A 16,611-nucleotide genomic window follows, 5' to 3' on the forward strand; every position below is an offset into this window, starting at 1 on the left:
TTTTTGTATTATCCTTCCCTTCTATTTTGGGGATCATACAATTATACATAATATAGGGTTTAGAACATTGTCTTTAATTACATACATTTAGATCACATGATGAAAGCTTAACAGTTACTTTGTAATTTAGATTGAAATAATTTTAAATCGTGGTAATAAACTCATAATTCACAATATCATACAACCATAAATGTTTATTGCTTGATTATTTCTAATCGTAGGATCAAGAATTTAAAACATATTTTTCATCATAATTATTCAAAGAAATTAGACAATTAAATTCACATAATTGAAATTTAAGGCATTAATGACATAAAATAGTTAGAAAATCAAACCTTTAGTATAAAAAGAAGTAGAGAGTTTAAAATTAATAAAATAAAACAATCATACGGTGAACAAGTAAAAATCATAAAGATCATAAAATGTAACAACTTAAATAAAATATAAAAGACAATGTCAATAAAAGCATGCAAGTACTTATAGAGATTTCAGGTTTGAAAAATTTAAATAACACTATTAAACCAAATATTTAAAACATATATTCAATGACAAAAATCATGGAGGTTATACAATTGATGACACATAATAGAAATTTAAGTAAAATTTAATAATTAGAAAACCAAGCAATTAACGTATTTAATAGCACTTAATAGGAATTTAAGTAATTCATAAAAATTCAAATTCAAGAAGGTTACACAATTAATAACTTAATAAAAGTTTAAGTAATTAATATAATTCAATTTCAAGAAGGTTACATAATTAATGACGCATAATTGACATTTAAATAATTAGTAAAACTCAAATAATTAGAAAATTATACAATTAACCTGAATAACATATCACAAGAAAAAACATGCAACATAAACGAAGCGTCTCATCCCACCAATGTCCGAGAATTAGTGCTCTGATACCACAATGTAACGCCCCGGATTTTGATACCACAATAACAAGTAGTAACTCACCTTAGAACAAATAATTATATAAAAATAGCAATGACAATAAAATGTATGCAAATTATGCATGTCCTAAACATATATGATCCGAATATAGAGAAATTGATTTTTATAATTCGTAAGATGTATCAAAACTTATAAAATGCATATAAATAACAAGTAGTAACTCACCTTAGAACGAATAATTATATAAAAATAGCAATGACAATAAAATGTATGCAAATTATGCATGTCCTAAACATATATGATCCGAATATAGCCAGCCACTTAGGTGTCCACACAGAAGTCACCCATACCAATGGGGAAAACTAAACTAGCCACTAAGGCGTCCACAAAGATGCATATGGTATGTCATGACAATAATAATGATATTCGAAATGTACAAATCACTAGCCACTTAGGCAACCACAAAGAAAAATCATAACACAAATAATCTGCCACTTAGGCAACCACAAAGAAAAAACTATTCAAACCATAGATCACCAGCCACTTAAGCAACCACAAAGACAAATTATTTCAGATTGATTTCTTTTAAATTACATAAAACATCAAATTTACGTTATCATGGATGTTCATGGTTAGAACTCAATAACTCCAATATATCAAATGAGAACAACTATCTCAAAAATCACTACGGGTCATTGATAAGGATTAAAACTCATATTACCAAGAATACAATAACAACATAAATTTCATTCCTTTTTCTATAAAATTTTCCGCATTCTAAAAATAAACTATTCATTAATGCATTCAATAGTCAATTTCCTCATATTGTTAAAATTAAAAAATATAGAATTCTCATCAATTTCATCAAGAAACATATATTGTTCATAAAAGTCAAGTTTTAAAATTTAAATACTCAAGAGTCAATAATTAAAATTAAATACATCATAATAAACATGTTAATAATTATATCATTATAAAAATTATAACTTTATAATTAAGTACTCTAAAACATGTATGACATTGAACGTTTTCACAACAAACATATTGATCAAGGTATGATAATAAAAATATAACTCTAATTAATTTCATCAAAATAGAGATATTACTCAAAAGAAGCAATCAGAGCATAATATTTAATTTTTTTACGACTAAAATAAATCGACATTTTTCTTTTAAGACATCCAGACATCATATCAATATCTTACGAATCGCTAATTTAATATCTAGCCTAACTCTGCATGGGGAAAAAGCCCTTACCTTGGATGTTTTCCTTCCACGTACCACTATATAGCTCTCGAAAATCTCACCAAGATGAATAAAATTTATAACTTCGATCAGAATGCGAGGGAATGTAAGGATGGTTGTTTGAGTGGCTTAGAAAATATTTGAGATAAATGTAGTGTTGGTAATGGTGTGTGAGTGATTATGACTTATTTTCCTCTACTGCAAGTTAATCGTGTCCTAAGAAGGAGAGGTGTATGTGACTAATAAAGGAGGCATAGAGTTGATCAGAGAGAATGAATAATTCTTTTCATTGAGTTTAATTGTACACATGAATAAGGAATTAAATTGAAATAATGTCATTCAATGACCAACCATTAAGAATTAATTGGCATTCATGTATTTATTCTTGCTAGTTACACATTTGAATGGACACAATATAAACTAATTATTATAAAATATAGTTATAAAAATAGTAGTGTGGGTGATTCAAATTTGACTTGGTCAAAATTGGCTTGGTCATTGTTCACTCTAAGACAAATATTTCTACGAGTTTTACTTAGTGAATAATAAAAATCCTAATAATGAATTATTTAATATGAAAATACTTTATCAAATAATTAAACATCAAAAGAATAATTATCTTACTATCGTCACACTAAATTAATAAAAAGGATAAACAAAACTAAGGATTTTAAATTAATTAATTAAAAAAAAGGGTGTTACAAAATTCATCTTAGAGTTCAAAGAGAGAAATACTTGTTCGAATGAGAAATATTTTGTAAGTGTTTTTCTTAGAGTGTGATAGTCATTGTTATAATTAGGTTTTAAGAAGAAAATTACTTAAGCTCCAAATTCTTGTAACCTAGCCGCATAGTGGCTTTAGTGTTCCTTCAACAATTTGGGGCTATCATTTTGTGTCGAGAAGACTTGACTTGTAGGATCAAGTTGCTGGTTGTGTTCCTTCAACAAACTGGAGTTGTCAGGTTGTTAGGGGAAGACTTGGCTTATTCGACTAAGGTGGTTAGTTACTCAAAAGTATGGGGTTGTCAGCATGTATGGGAAGACGAGCTTGGAGGGTTTGGTGCTTTGTAATTTCATGTGTTTGAATTAATGGATTAAAGTCTTCTGAATGAGGGGACTGCATGTAGCTAAGTTAATGGTGAACCAGGATAGATCTATGTGTCTAATTATTTATGTTTTGCCAACCACAAGTTGTGCTATCTCAAGGATCTTAAGCACCTCAAGTATTACAAAGCACCAATTCAAGAGACAATGTTTTATAGCCTTATTTCGTAATGTGTTAGTTTGGCCTTGTTTTGTGATGTGTATGATGGCCTTATTTTCTAATGTGTCACTTTGGCCTTGTTTTGTAATGTATATGATGGCCTTATTTTGAAATGTGTATTACAACCTTATTTCAAACATGAACCTAGTGTTACTGGTTTAATACATTTTGATACTATAATACATTATGCTTTATTGGTCATTTATGTTGCATTTGGTTTAATTATTAAGTTTTATCTTATAATCATATTCAATTTTAATCATAACAGTGGCTTGATCATTAGCAATAGCCTTATCGTGTAATAAATGTTAATTAGTTTTATAGTAGGAGTGTAACTTATTGAGTTTTATTTAAAACATCCTAACATTAAAATTAAACCCAACTAGTAGGGTAATACATAACACAATGGACTAAAGCATACAAAGCAAACATAAACAGCACCACCCTAAACAACACCCCAAAATAAAACTTAAACAACACGCCAACTATAATTATTTGACATAGGAGCACGCTACTTTAAAAAACCTGTTTCATAACATATGTTGCAACATATGTAAACACAAGCAACATTACAATCACCAATGTGAACCATTTCATTTCATCGTCAGGTGTATACCTCTTCTCCAGCTTTTTGTCTATAAATTTAATGTTCATCTTCAAATCATTCTCTATTATCTTTGACTCATTTTCCTTCTTCTTCATCTCATCAATCTCCTTTAGTAGAAATAATATCACCCTTTTGGCCCGATCGCTCGTCTCATCATCAAACGAGTCAAAACATTTGCATCCTTTTTTGCCATGTATCTACACGATAAGAATGTGACCAATAAAACCCAAAAAAATTGAATAAATCGATTACGAAAAGAGAGATAAATAAATCCAATAAAACCATTAAGAACAAAAGGATAAACTTAAAAAATAACCTCAAAACAGAGGAATGAAGAAAATCATTAAGAATAGATGGATGAAGAAAAAAAAACCTAAATTTGTGAATATCTAGAAAAATGAACATCAAAATCCACAAATACCTTAATTCCATTCATACCTTAAATAAACCATAGGCATAAAATATCCTTATAGGGTTTTGGATTATCCTTGAAGTGGCCAATGGCGTCTCGATTCCACACAAACAATAACGCAACCTTTTTCTTTGTAGGTTTGAGGAATTAGTTCCCATGAAATAATGTGATTCACTCATTCTTCTTCTTCTCCATGGGGGCGTATAGATATACTAACAACAATACCTTGATTGTTGCCTTCATTGTCGCATGACAATCTGTCCACGTCATCATGCATCATTGTAATTTATTACTTTTAATTATTTTCTTTCATTCTAGCATAAAAATTTTGGCAGTTTTTATTTTATTGTAATTTTAACTTAACGCACATTATTACTACCTTGTAAAGCTTGGACAAATATAAATCTATGTACACTGTGATTCAAAGTAATAAAAATTACCGTAGCATGTTTTTTATAGAAAATGTCCATAAAAAGATTTGAGTGTAGCTCAATTGGTTTGAAGTAATTATTGAACTAGTAACAATAGTTTAAAAACATATTCTTTTAAAATTATTTTCAAAAGGATGTATATTGTAGATAGAAGAAGTGTACAAAATATATGGTTAATTGTACAATAAATTACATTTAATAGCACCAAAAAAACACCAAACCAATTAAATGATTCATGAATTGAACTACATATTTACAACACCAAATTAATAAAATTTTGAAAATTTATTTTTCTCAAAAAAATGCAAAAACTTTTGTTTTTAAATTTAAATGATATTTTTACTTGAAAAATGTTTTTGAAAACAAATTGAAAAACCTTTTCTGAAAAATTTTCGATTACTTTTTTCTCGAAATTTCTTTTTATTGAGAAATTTTTATATCTATTTTTCTTGATAAAATTTTATTTAAAAAATTTATCGAAAAATTTTTTGTCGAAAGAATTATGGACTTATTTTTCCAAAATTTATTTTCTAAAAACAATCCAAACTTTTAATCGGGAATTTTTTATATCTATTTTTCTCGAAAAGAATTTTCTTAAAAAAAATCAAAATTTTATCTCGAAAAAATTGAAACTTTTTTGTCAAAATTATTTTCCCGAACAACGTTTTGGAAACCAATTTTAACTTAAAAGTTGTTCATAATATTAAACTCGTTTATATTTATAAATCAGATTGAAATCGGTTTAGAACTACACTGAACTTGATTCGAAAGTGATTTTTAAAAACTCAACCAAATCATTAATGTGATCCAATCGAGTTATTTTTTGCACCATGAATACCCTTAAATTTGTAGACATTGCTTAGTAAACATGTCATTAAATGTCTAAGGTTATTGTTTTAATCATAACTTGAAATCTATCGATCCTTTTTGAGTGATTTTATACATTTTAATCATAAGGTTATTGTTTTAATCATAACTTAATTTTATACATTTTAGACACTTTTCCTCCTATACTTCCACTAAACGCGTTTCCTCTGAAACTTCCACGGGGCCCGTTTCCTTTTATACTTCAATTGGACTTGTTTCCTTTGATACTTCCACTGGACGCGTTTCGTCTGATACGTCCATGGGATGTGTTTTTTCTAATACTTCCATTGGATGTGTTTCTCCAATTACTTTCACATGATGCATTTCCTTTGATACTTCCATGAGAGACACTTTCTCTAATACTTCTACGGGACACATTTCCTCTGATACTTCCACGAGACACGTTTCCTCTTATTCTTCCACATGACATGTTACCTATAAGACATCCACGGGACGTATTTCCTCCGATTCATCCCCATGAAGTGTTTCCTCTGATTCTTCCACTGAACTCGTACCCTCTAATTCTTCATCTTCTCCACATATCATCTAACCACATTACTTTTGGTCCATGAATCATTTGACCATGGTTCCTCTAGTCCATGCATCTTCTAACCACGTTGCATCTGGTTCACATATCCTCCAATCTACGTGCTTCAATCACGAACTTATGATTTAATTTGCTGTCGAATTTCAATAATCAAGAATTGTTTACAAGAAGAAACATTCACAAGAAGATACATTTATTATTTGCAAAGATATGATTCAGATTTTTACAGAAGACAAAATACAGAATAAGACTTAACCATATTCCTACTTCTGAAAATTCATGAATTGGTCCAACACTGTGTTCCTGCCCAGATCAAAACAAAAAATATGAAGGAAGTTTCATCTGAACAATTTGCAAAAATAATCTTAACAAAATACTAACAATATCAATCTTATAAATTTACAAATTAAATATGAAGAATTTACAAACTCAATGTGAACAAAATCATCTAGAAGAACTACTCAGATTGGATTCAGAAAAAAAAAAAAAAAAAAAAAAAAAAAAAAGAGCTGGATAAAGAACATATTATCCAAAAGTATCTTGGTCTTAATTACTTTTGAATAATATCATTGTTGACCAAGCTAGAAATAAAGATACAATTTAGAATTCAACGAGGACTAAATTGAAGCCTTAAGTTTACCTATAAATATATACTCAAGGTTGAAGAGGAAGAAGATGTTTGAAAAATAAGAAAATAGTAGAAGAACTCAATATCAAAATTCTAAATTATTGTTACAGTTCAATGAGATAAACATCTGTTATAATGAGTTTATTTGAAGCAAATACTCAAGTTTCAAACCTATGTGTTTTTGTCATATTGTATGGAGAAGACTTAACTAGTAGAGTCAAGGTGCGTGGGTTCCTCAAAAGTATCGGGTTGTCAGGCATTTGAGAAGACTGGCTTGGTGGGTCAGGTGCTTTGTAATTCAAGTTGTTGAATTTAGTGGATTAAATCCTTCAGAGTAAACAGACTTGGTGTAGCCAAGTTAGTGAACCAAGATAAATTACTTGTGTCACTTTACTAATGCACTTAGTTTTATTTTTGCTTCTCCTCCAAGTAAATCATCAAGTCTGAACTAGTTTAATCAAATATTGAAAAAGTTATCAACTTAGTCAAACATAATTCTTCCCCATCTTCTCGTGTTGGCACCTTCAATTGACATCAGAGTTCGGTCTCAAGGTGGAGCACTTTACAGTGTGTGATGAAACACCAAAGAGTTCAAAATGTCTAGATTTAATAAAGATTCTGCCGGAGGAAATATCAACATACTGTTAATAAAAACTCTCAATTAAAGTTTTGATGTAAACAAACAAAGGTTAATTAAAGAATGCTAATTATGATTCTAAAGGATATGTTAAGTTAACATGTGTTTTTGAGTGTATTAGTCGAAGATATGACCTAAGCAAGGCAAAGCAAAAATCAACATAAAGAAAGCAAAATCCGAACCAACAAGAACCAAAAACGTTCTTCACAATTTCTGAAAAAACGGAGAATGTTCTCCATAAACAAGAATGATTGATCTCCATTGTTGAAGAAGAATTTCCTCCCAAATCTCGCGATCAATTATTCTATATTTCACAGTCATGTGAAATGTTCTCTTCAAATAATATAAAGGTTTCATCTCAACAAAGAATCAATTCAAAATACATAATAGAAAAGCCATGGATTATGATGGATCATGCAAATTCAAACAAGATTGATCATTCTCCAGTATATTAAACATTAATCTCCATAAATGATCATCAGTCTCCAGAAATATTAAACAGTCTCCAAAATGATCATCAATCTCTAGAAAGATTAAACAGTCTCCAAAATGATCATCAGTTACCAGAAATATTACACAATCTCCATAATGATCATCAGTCTCCAATCTGATTAAACAATTTCGAAAAAGTTTAACAATCATTCTTCCACAGATTGACATCATTCTCTAGTTTGTTTTGCGCAAATCAAGACATTGTCTTGCACTGAATTCATCAACCATATATCAAAGAATCTAAGGGTCATTAAAAAAAATTAAATCTATCAAAGAATGAGAAGCTTCAGACCAACCATTTCCAATCATAGAAGAAGAATACAGAATGTTCATGGACATGAACATTTTTAATTCATAAAGTTTGGTCTTTGGTCAAAACCTGTCATCAACCTTCCCGAACCCTATAAAAGGAAGGCCAAGCTAAAGAAAGAAAATAATAAGTTCAAGTGCTAAGAAATTGAAGCAATCATTCACATTCATATACTTGAAATTCTATCAATCTCAGTTCTGATCTTAAATCTTCTTTTTAACTATATTGAATATCTTGTAAAGAATATAATCTCGTACACGAGTTGAGATCATTCAGATTCTAAAAACTCTTATGATTGTTGTGCAAAACTTAAGACTATAAGTTTTAAGTATATTTTTAGTAGCTTGTAAGAAATCCTTTTAAGGTTAAAAAGTAAAGTGTAAATTCCTATCTAAAGATTGATAGCTGATTGTTTGAAAGCCTTTCTAGGTGGAAAAGATTAGTTGTGTAAAAGATCAAGGTTGATCTAAGCTGTTGGTGTAAACCAAGATTGTTATTCGTTTTGAACACCTAGTGAAAATCCCACAATTGTGAGGACTGGACGTAGCTCGAGTTGGTGAACCAGGATATATCATTGTGTGGTATTTCTTTTATTATCTCTATTTACTTTAAGTATGATTGATTATCAAGTGAAATAGAAGAATGTTATGTTGATGATCTTCTAAGCAGCCAAGTTAAAGCCAAAATTGTTATGTTGAAGATGTTCTAAGCAGCCAAATTGAAACACCAAGCGTGGCATCTGGTAAGCGGACGATAATGTTTTGGAATGTATTGTTTCATTCTTAAATTATCTAAATTCATATTATGTTATATGACAAACAACTGTACCATGAAAAGTCAAAGAAATTAGATGATAATGTAGGTTTACTGGAACTAGAAGAAGCAGATGCAAGAAAACCAGATGATACAAAAAAATCATCAGAAGATGAATCTAACCAAGCCAGAAGTAGCCAAGATAAATTAGAAGGCTATTTTGGATTACAGTAGAAGTCATGTCATCCCGAAACAGTAATAATTGGAAATGCAAATGATGGATGGATTCTTGCAATGCAAGAAGAGTCAAATGAATTTAAGAGGAATAATGTTTGGAATCTAGTACCTAGACCCAATAAGAACATTATTTGAGACATTTGCTCCAATGACTAGGTTCGAATTTATTCATATCCTACTTTCTTTTGTTGCAAATATAACATTACATTATTTCAAATGGTATTAAAAGTGACTTTTTCTTAATGGTTATATAGGTGAAAAAGTCAATTTCAAATAACTCCCAGGTTTTGAAAGCTCTGAATTTCTAAATCATGTTTTTAAACTTAGGAAATCTCTTTATGGTCACCTAGGGCATGTTATGATAGACTTAGTATTTTCTTGCTTAAAAGTAACATTGAAAAAAGGCAAGTAGATAATACAGTTTTTAGAAAATCAATATGAGATTACATTCTTATTATTCAAATTTATGTTGATGACATTATTTTAGGATCTACTAATGGCACCTTTTGCAAAGAATTTTCTAAGTTCATGATACTTGAATTTCAAATGAGTATGATGGGAGAACATAAGTTCTTCTTAGGGATACTATTTTAGCAAAGCCAAATTAATAATACATTTATCAAATTCGATATATAAAAGAGTTTTGCAAGAAGTTTAAGATGACTGATTCAAAACCTATGGCTATACCAATGCACCCTACTTGTTCACTTGAAAAAGATGAAGCAAGCCAGAACATTGACTAGAAAACCTATAGAGAAATGATAGGATCATACCTCACCGCTTCTAGACAAAATATCGTGTTTAGTGTGTGTGTATGTCCAAGATTTCAAGCGAACCCTAGAGAATCTCATTTAACTATTGTTTAGGGAATCCTTAGATACCGAAAAGGCACTACCAAGCTTACCTTGTTCTACAAGAAATCTCTAAGTACAAACTGAGGGGATTATGTGATTCTGATAATGCTGGAGATAAACTTGAGAGAAAAAGTATTAGTGGAAACTGCATCTTTCTAGGTGGCAACTTATTATCTTGGTCAAGTAAGAGACAAAACACTATTGTCATGTCAACAACATAGGTTGAGTACATTTCAGCAGACATGTGCCTTTCTCAACTACTTTGGATGAAGAATCAAGTTGAAGACTACAAAATCCTTGAATCCAACATTTTCATCTTTTTTTATTACACTTCAGCCATTTGCTTAACCGAAACCCTACCCTACATTCTAGAGCTAAACAAATAGAGATCAAACACCACTTCAGTAAGGACTTTGTTCAAAAAGTGGTACTAAACATTCAATTTGTAGACACTGAACACCAATGGGCTGACATATTCACCAATCCATTATGTTTCTATGAAAATAATATTTTTGCAGCAGATAAAGAAAAATATATTTCTAAGAAAATAAAAAAATTTATTTTTAACTTAGGATATCATGTTTCGCAAAAATCAAAAGGAACACTTTAAACTTATTTTCTGCATTAAAATAGAGTAATCTCAATAAGCTTGATTTAAGTATTATTACTTGATTTAATTTAAAAACTTACTAGTACCTCTAAGATTTTCATACAAAAATTCGTTTCAAATTAAATAAGTAAAATACAAATTAAACCCTCATTCCCGGTATCACCTATCAGAGCGTGGTTCCTACCAAACTTGAACTTCCATATTCATTAACATGTAACAACTGCGATTTCGCAAACGCAGGGCCAAGCCAGTCAAACACAAACAACGAAGGAGGTGAGTTTTGAAATCATGTTAATAGTATAATATAAGTAAGAAGAATACACAAACAATCATAATACACTGTATCATAACACAAATATTTTTCAAGGAAAAACATCATATTATAAAGTTAAAACCACTCAAGTAAAATCAATGTATTTCATTATAACATCATTATCACACACGATACCTATTAATCACAACAAAACAATCACAGGAAAATGCAATGCGATGCATGAGATTATATTCTACTTCACAATGTGGTACCATTCTAACTCTGAAGTACTTGGTTAGGAGGCTTGATACTATGCCACCATTCCGGAGGACGGACAATTCAAATTGGCCATGTCCTCATAGATCCCCTCAACTCAACCCGAGACACATATACGCCATAGTCGAGGTAAACGTGGGTTGCATGGTAGCTCCCGACATTTGGAGTGCTACCTCCAAGTCACCTAGGAATTCCCCACCCGAATACCTCAAAGGTCTAACAATCTTGCCTTAAGGCTCAACAACAGACTGCCACGATCAGGCTCATTCAGTTGTACTTCCCCGGAATCACTAGGCTCGTCAGGCCCTACCTATATGATGACAAAATAGTCTCCACTTCACAAATTCTCAATATATTTTCTCCCCTCGGTAGCTTAGACTACTCCATTAAGAGCATCATTTTTAGGAATCATCAATATCTCATCAACCATGGGGTACTTCAATATTCTCATCACAATTTTATAACATTATTAATCATACATAATCATGATCATCATATAAACTCATCACAATTTAATAAAATCAATATCATCGATCAAACGTTTTCATTATCATCACATAAACATATGTCATACAATGCATCCATCTTTTATCATCACATCACATAAATTGGTCTAATCAAACATATTCACATAATTTCATTCAACATCACATCACAACGATATCAAATATCAAATACAACACCATTATTCAAAATTAAATCAATCAATATCTTATAAACATTTCTATTTAACATTTTAATCTCACAATTCCAATATTTTTACATTAATTAATTTATCTCTCAAAGGGGAACTGTTGTACGTAGCGAGCCTCGGATAAATTGTTGGGAAATACAGTTTTCTTGTTCGTCTCACAATATATTATACTCATGAAATCAAACTCTCTCTCACTCCTTACCTTATTTAGACGCTTTCTTAAACACAGAAGGCAATGGAAATTTTAAATAGCAACTGTAGATCGACAACGTACAACGAGCGAATTTGAATAAACGACGAGTTCACAAAATCGTTGAGACTTGACTGATAAATTATGTTGAGCTTAAAGATAAATTTTAAATAATTAATAATAATTTTAGGAACAAAAATGGAGTCAAAACAACGAGAAAAAACTGCAGAAAAAGTCTCACCGACTCGTCAGAGCGCCGGAAGGGTCCGACGTCAACTTCACCGAAAAATACAAATGAGTAGTTCTCCTTGAAGGTTTCGACGAGAGGAATCCAAAAACGATACCAGTTTTTTGAGATGACAAATGTGGTGATCGGAATCGGCCAAAATCAGCTCGCCCAAGGATAGAAATGCAACTATTTTTTATTAAACGGAGCCACGATCGTTAAAAAATTTATGCCAAAAATGGATTCAGTGGCCGATTTTGGGTGGGATAGAGGTTGGGATCATTTCAAAACGGCAAGGAATTGGTGTGAGTGAATTTGAGAGAAAAAGGGTTTGAGCTATTTGGCTGTCAGATTTTCGCTTTTTAAGTTTTTTAATTGCAAAAGGAGGGGTGCAGATTGCATATGTATACGTACAACAGTAAAATCGTAAGGCCCAACACAAGTAGTCAAGTCTAAGGCAGAAATAAGGGTGTATTGAGTAACTCGCAGGTGTAGAAATAAAACGTTCAATCAATAATAGCACAAATTAATATGTAGAAGTAGAAAATAGGGGTGCAAACAGTCGTCTGGTCCAAAATTCATTTTCTAGTATTATTAAAAACCGTTAATAAATGAATAATTTATTTTACTATTTTAGAAACTTTTCTCTAAAATACTAATTTTAACATAATATTATTTATCTTTAACATAGATAAACTAAAACCCTCAAATAATCACATAAAAATAGATCATCTTGATAGAATAGTTGAAATGATAAAATAAATAAATATAAGATAAAAAATTTATATTACTTACTAAATCAAAATAAATATGTATAAAATCCTCATACGATAGCAACTATATAAAATTAAAGAAAATCAATATTAAAATTACTAGTATATCATGATAATTATTTGTAATATAAATAATTAAAATAACATATATTTATAAATGATTAAATATAATTATGTGCATACTTAACATCAGTCAAACATACAAGAAAATATCACATTAACTACAAACACACATATACATGTAGAGTCGCCTAAAATCTTATTCTTTAAAATATTTACACTAAAATACTATTATTTATAGAAAAATATATAAAATAATAAAATATAATATTTATTATTTATATCACTTATTTAGTCAAATATATACAAAATTAGCATATCATAGAAAGCACTCGTATAATGAAAGTTAGTCACAAGATTTATCCACATATATTATAAAACAGTTTTAACACCAAATTAATTATCTAAAATCTTATTTCATGAAAACACATTTATTATAAAATTTGGGGTGTTACAATTCTCCCCTTGTTAAAGAAATTTTGTAACACCCCGTTTTCTAAGCGAGGGTGTATTTTTTTTTTCAAAAGAAATTAAAGTGAAACAGAGAAATAAATGAGGTAACACCTTTGGATAAGTAATTAAGTCATTATAATTTTCAAGCAGCGGAAAAGTTCTCAATCCATGAATTCAAAATATTTACATAACAAAAGTAGTACAGTCTTCTAGTTTAAAAATAAACGCAACCCAAAAGAAAGACATTCGTTCCCTCCCCGTTTTTCAAAGCGAGTGTGTATTTTTTTTTCAAAAGAAATTAAACTAAAACAGAGAAATAAACGAGGAAATGCCTTTGGATAAATAATTGAGTCATTATAATTTACAAACAGCGGAAGAGTTTCTCCAATTATAAATCCAAAACATTTACACAACAACAAATGGTACATGGAACCCATTCAAGTAAAAAGTCAAACTGACAATATTAGTATAAGTACAGTTTTCCAAACTAAAAATACTCCAATCCAAAAAGAAGGACACCTAGTTCCTATACATCATCCTAATCTGATCATCCTACCAAAAAGCTATACACCCTGAGTATCTCCACGCGCCCCGTGAGATCCTCCTAATGTAACTGCAATCACGCGTTCCCATCTCCATTCCCGTCCGTAGGGTACGAACCGGTAGGATCGTCCTGACTCTCATCTGAGGGCAAAGCCCAGATTTCCACAATAATTGTAAAGGGTCACCAACCGAAATTAACAGATAACACATAACATTTAAGTTTTAAATGCACAAAATAACCTTTCAACTAAGCATGCACCTTAAAAGGATTTTCCATATGCTAAAAGTTCATATAATGCTTGCCAATTAACAATGAACTCAAAATGAAGTTCTCAAACCATCAAGTAATACATAACTGACCAAAGCATTGATAAATCAATTGAGCAATCGATTATCTAACTCAAAATAAGGACTTTTGCTGAGCCAATCGATTGCCAAATCGATTTGGTCAGTTCTGCTGAGTTTCTGCATGACCAAATCGATTTCTAAGTCGATTTTGTCAGTTTTGATGAGTCCCTGTGTTGCCAAATCGATTTCCAAATCGATTTTGGCAGTTTTGCTGAGTTCCTGCCTCTCTGCCAATCGATTTCCAAATCGATTTCTTAAAAGATTTTGAAAGATATATTTATACAATCGATTGGCAAATCGATTAGGTTAAAGATTAGAACTTCCTGCAACTCATCCAATCGATTGGGAAATCGATTTCCCTGCTTATTCTTCCAAAAATACTTAAACTAATTCAATATCATTCATACACAATTCCACATCTTAACACTTAGCAATGATAACGCAATCGCTACAACATCATGAGTTTCGAAATAGTATTGCAATCAAACATGCTATCACCAAATTCCAAAACATAACACTTAACACTTATAACACAATTACTACAACATCATGGGTTTCGAAATGGTATTGCAATCAAACATGTTATCACCAAATTCCAAAACATACACTTAACACTTATAACACGATACTACACAGACAAAATGAACCAACAATTCACAATTTAACAGGGTGTAGTCTCTCACGGACAAACACCTGTGCAGTCTCTCACGGACAAACACAATTCACCAAATTCCAAAACATACACTTAACACTTATAACACGATACTACACAAACAAAATAAACCAACAATTCACAATTTAACAGGGTGTAGTCTCTCACGGACAAACACCTGTGCAGTCTCTCACGGACAAACACAATTCCCTCAGGAACGTAAGTCGTAAACGTACTACCTATCACGGGTCCGTACTGTTTACCGAGGTGCCACCTATCCCGGGTCTGCACAACTTACCAAACACAATTCCCTCAGGAACGTAAGTCGTAAACGTACTACCTATCACGGGTCCGTACTGTTTACCGAGGTGCCACCTATCCCGGGTCTGCACAACTTACCAAACACAATTCCCTCAGGAACGTAAGTCGTAAACGTACTACCTATCACGGGTCCGTACTGTTTACCGAGGTGCCACCTATCCCGGGTCTGCACAACTTACCAAACACAATTCCCTCAGGAACGTAAGTCGTAAACGTACTACCTATCACGGGTCCGTACTGTTTACCGAGGTGCCACCTATCCCGGGTCTGCACAACTTACCAAACACAATTCCCTCAGGAACGTAAGTCGTAAACGTACTACCTATCACGGGTCCGTACTGTTTACCGAGGTGCCACCTATCCCGGGTCAGCACAACTTACCAAAACATACACGAGTAAACGAGACATTAAGAGATTCCCCATTCTTAATTCTCATTTAACTTAAACCAGGGCGTAGTCTCTCACGGACAAACCCCTGTGCAGTCTCTCACGGACAAACACAATCCACCAAGGAACGTAAGTCGTAAACGTACTACCTATCACGGGTCCGTACTGTTTACCGAGGTGCCACCCATCACGGGTCTGCAAAGCTTACCAAACGTAAATCGTAAACGTACTGCCTATCACGGGCCCGTACCGTTTACCAAGGTGCCACCTATCGTGGGTCAGCACGATTTACCAAAATACATATAAGTAAACAAGACATTAAGAGATTCCCCATTCTTAATTCTCATTTAACTTAAACCAGGGCGTAGTCTCTCACGGACAAACCCCTGTGCAGTCCCTCACGGACAAACACAATCCACCAAGGAACGTAAGTCGTAAACGTACTACCTATCACGGGCCCGTACTGTTTACCGAGGTGCCACCCATCACGGGTCTGCACAACTTACCAAACGTAAATCGTAAACGTACTGCCTATCACGGGTCAGCACGATTTACCAAAACACACCTAAGTAAACGAGACATTAAGAGATTCCCCATTCTCAATTCTCATTTAACTTAAACGATTTTCAAAACAAACATTAA

General features: G+C 31.7%; 1 protein-coding gene across 1 annotated transcript in view; it reads right to left on the reverse strand.

Moving 5' to 3' along the window:
* Positions 1–1,529, reverse strand: part of LOC101499475 (uncharacterized) — a 3,013-nt gene extending 1,484 nt beyond the window's left edge. Inside the window, exon 1 of the mRNA XM_073366403.1 lies at positions 1,512–1,529. Within this exon, the coding sequence (XP_073222504.1) occupies positions 1,512–1,529 (18 nt within the window). The remainder of the gene's footprint in view (positions 1–1,511) is intronic.
* Positions 1,530–16,611: the final 15,082 nt, after the last annotated feature.

The sequence above is a fragment of the Cicer arietinum genome, chromosome 3, assembly GCF_000331145.2.
Source record: "Cicer arietinum cultivar CDC Frontier isolate Library 1 chromosome 3, Cicar.CDCFrontier_v2.0, whole genome shotgun sequence".
NCBI classification, from domain to species: Eukaryota; Viridiplantae; Streptophyta; class Magnoliopsida; order Fabales; family Fabaceae; genus Cicer; species Cicer arietinum.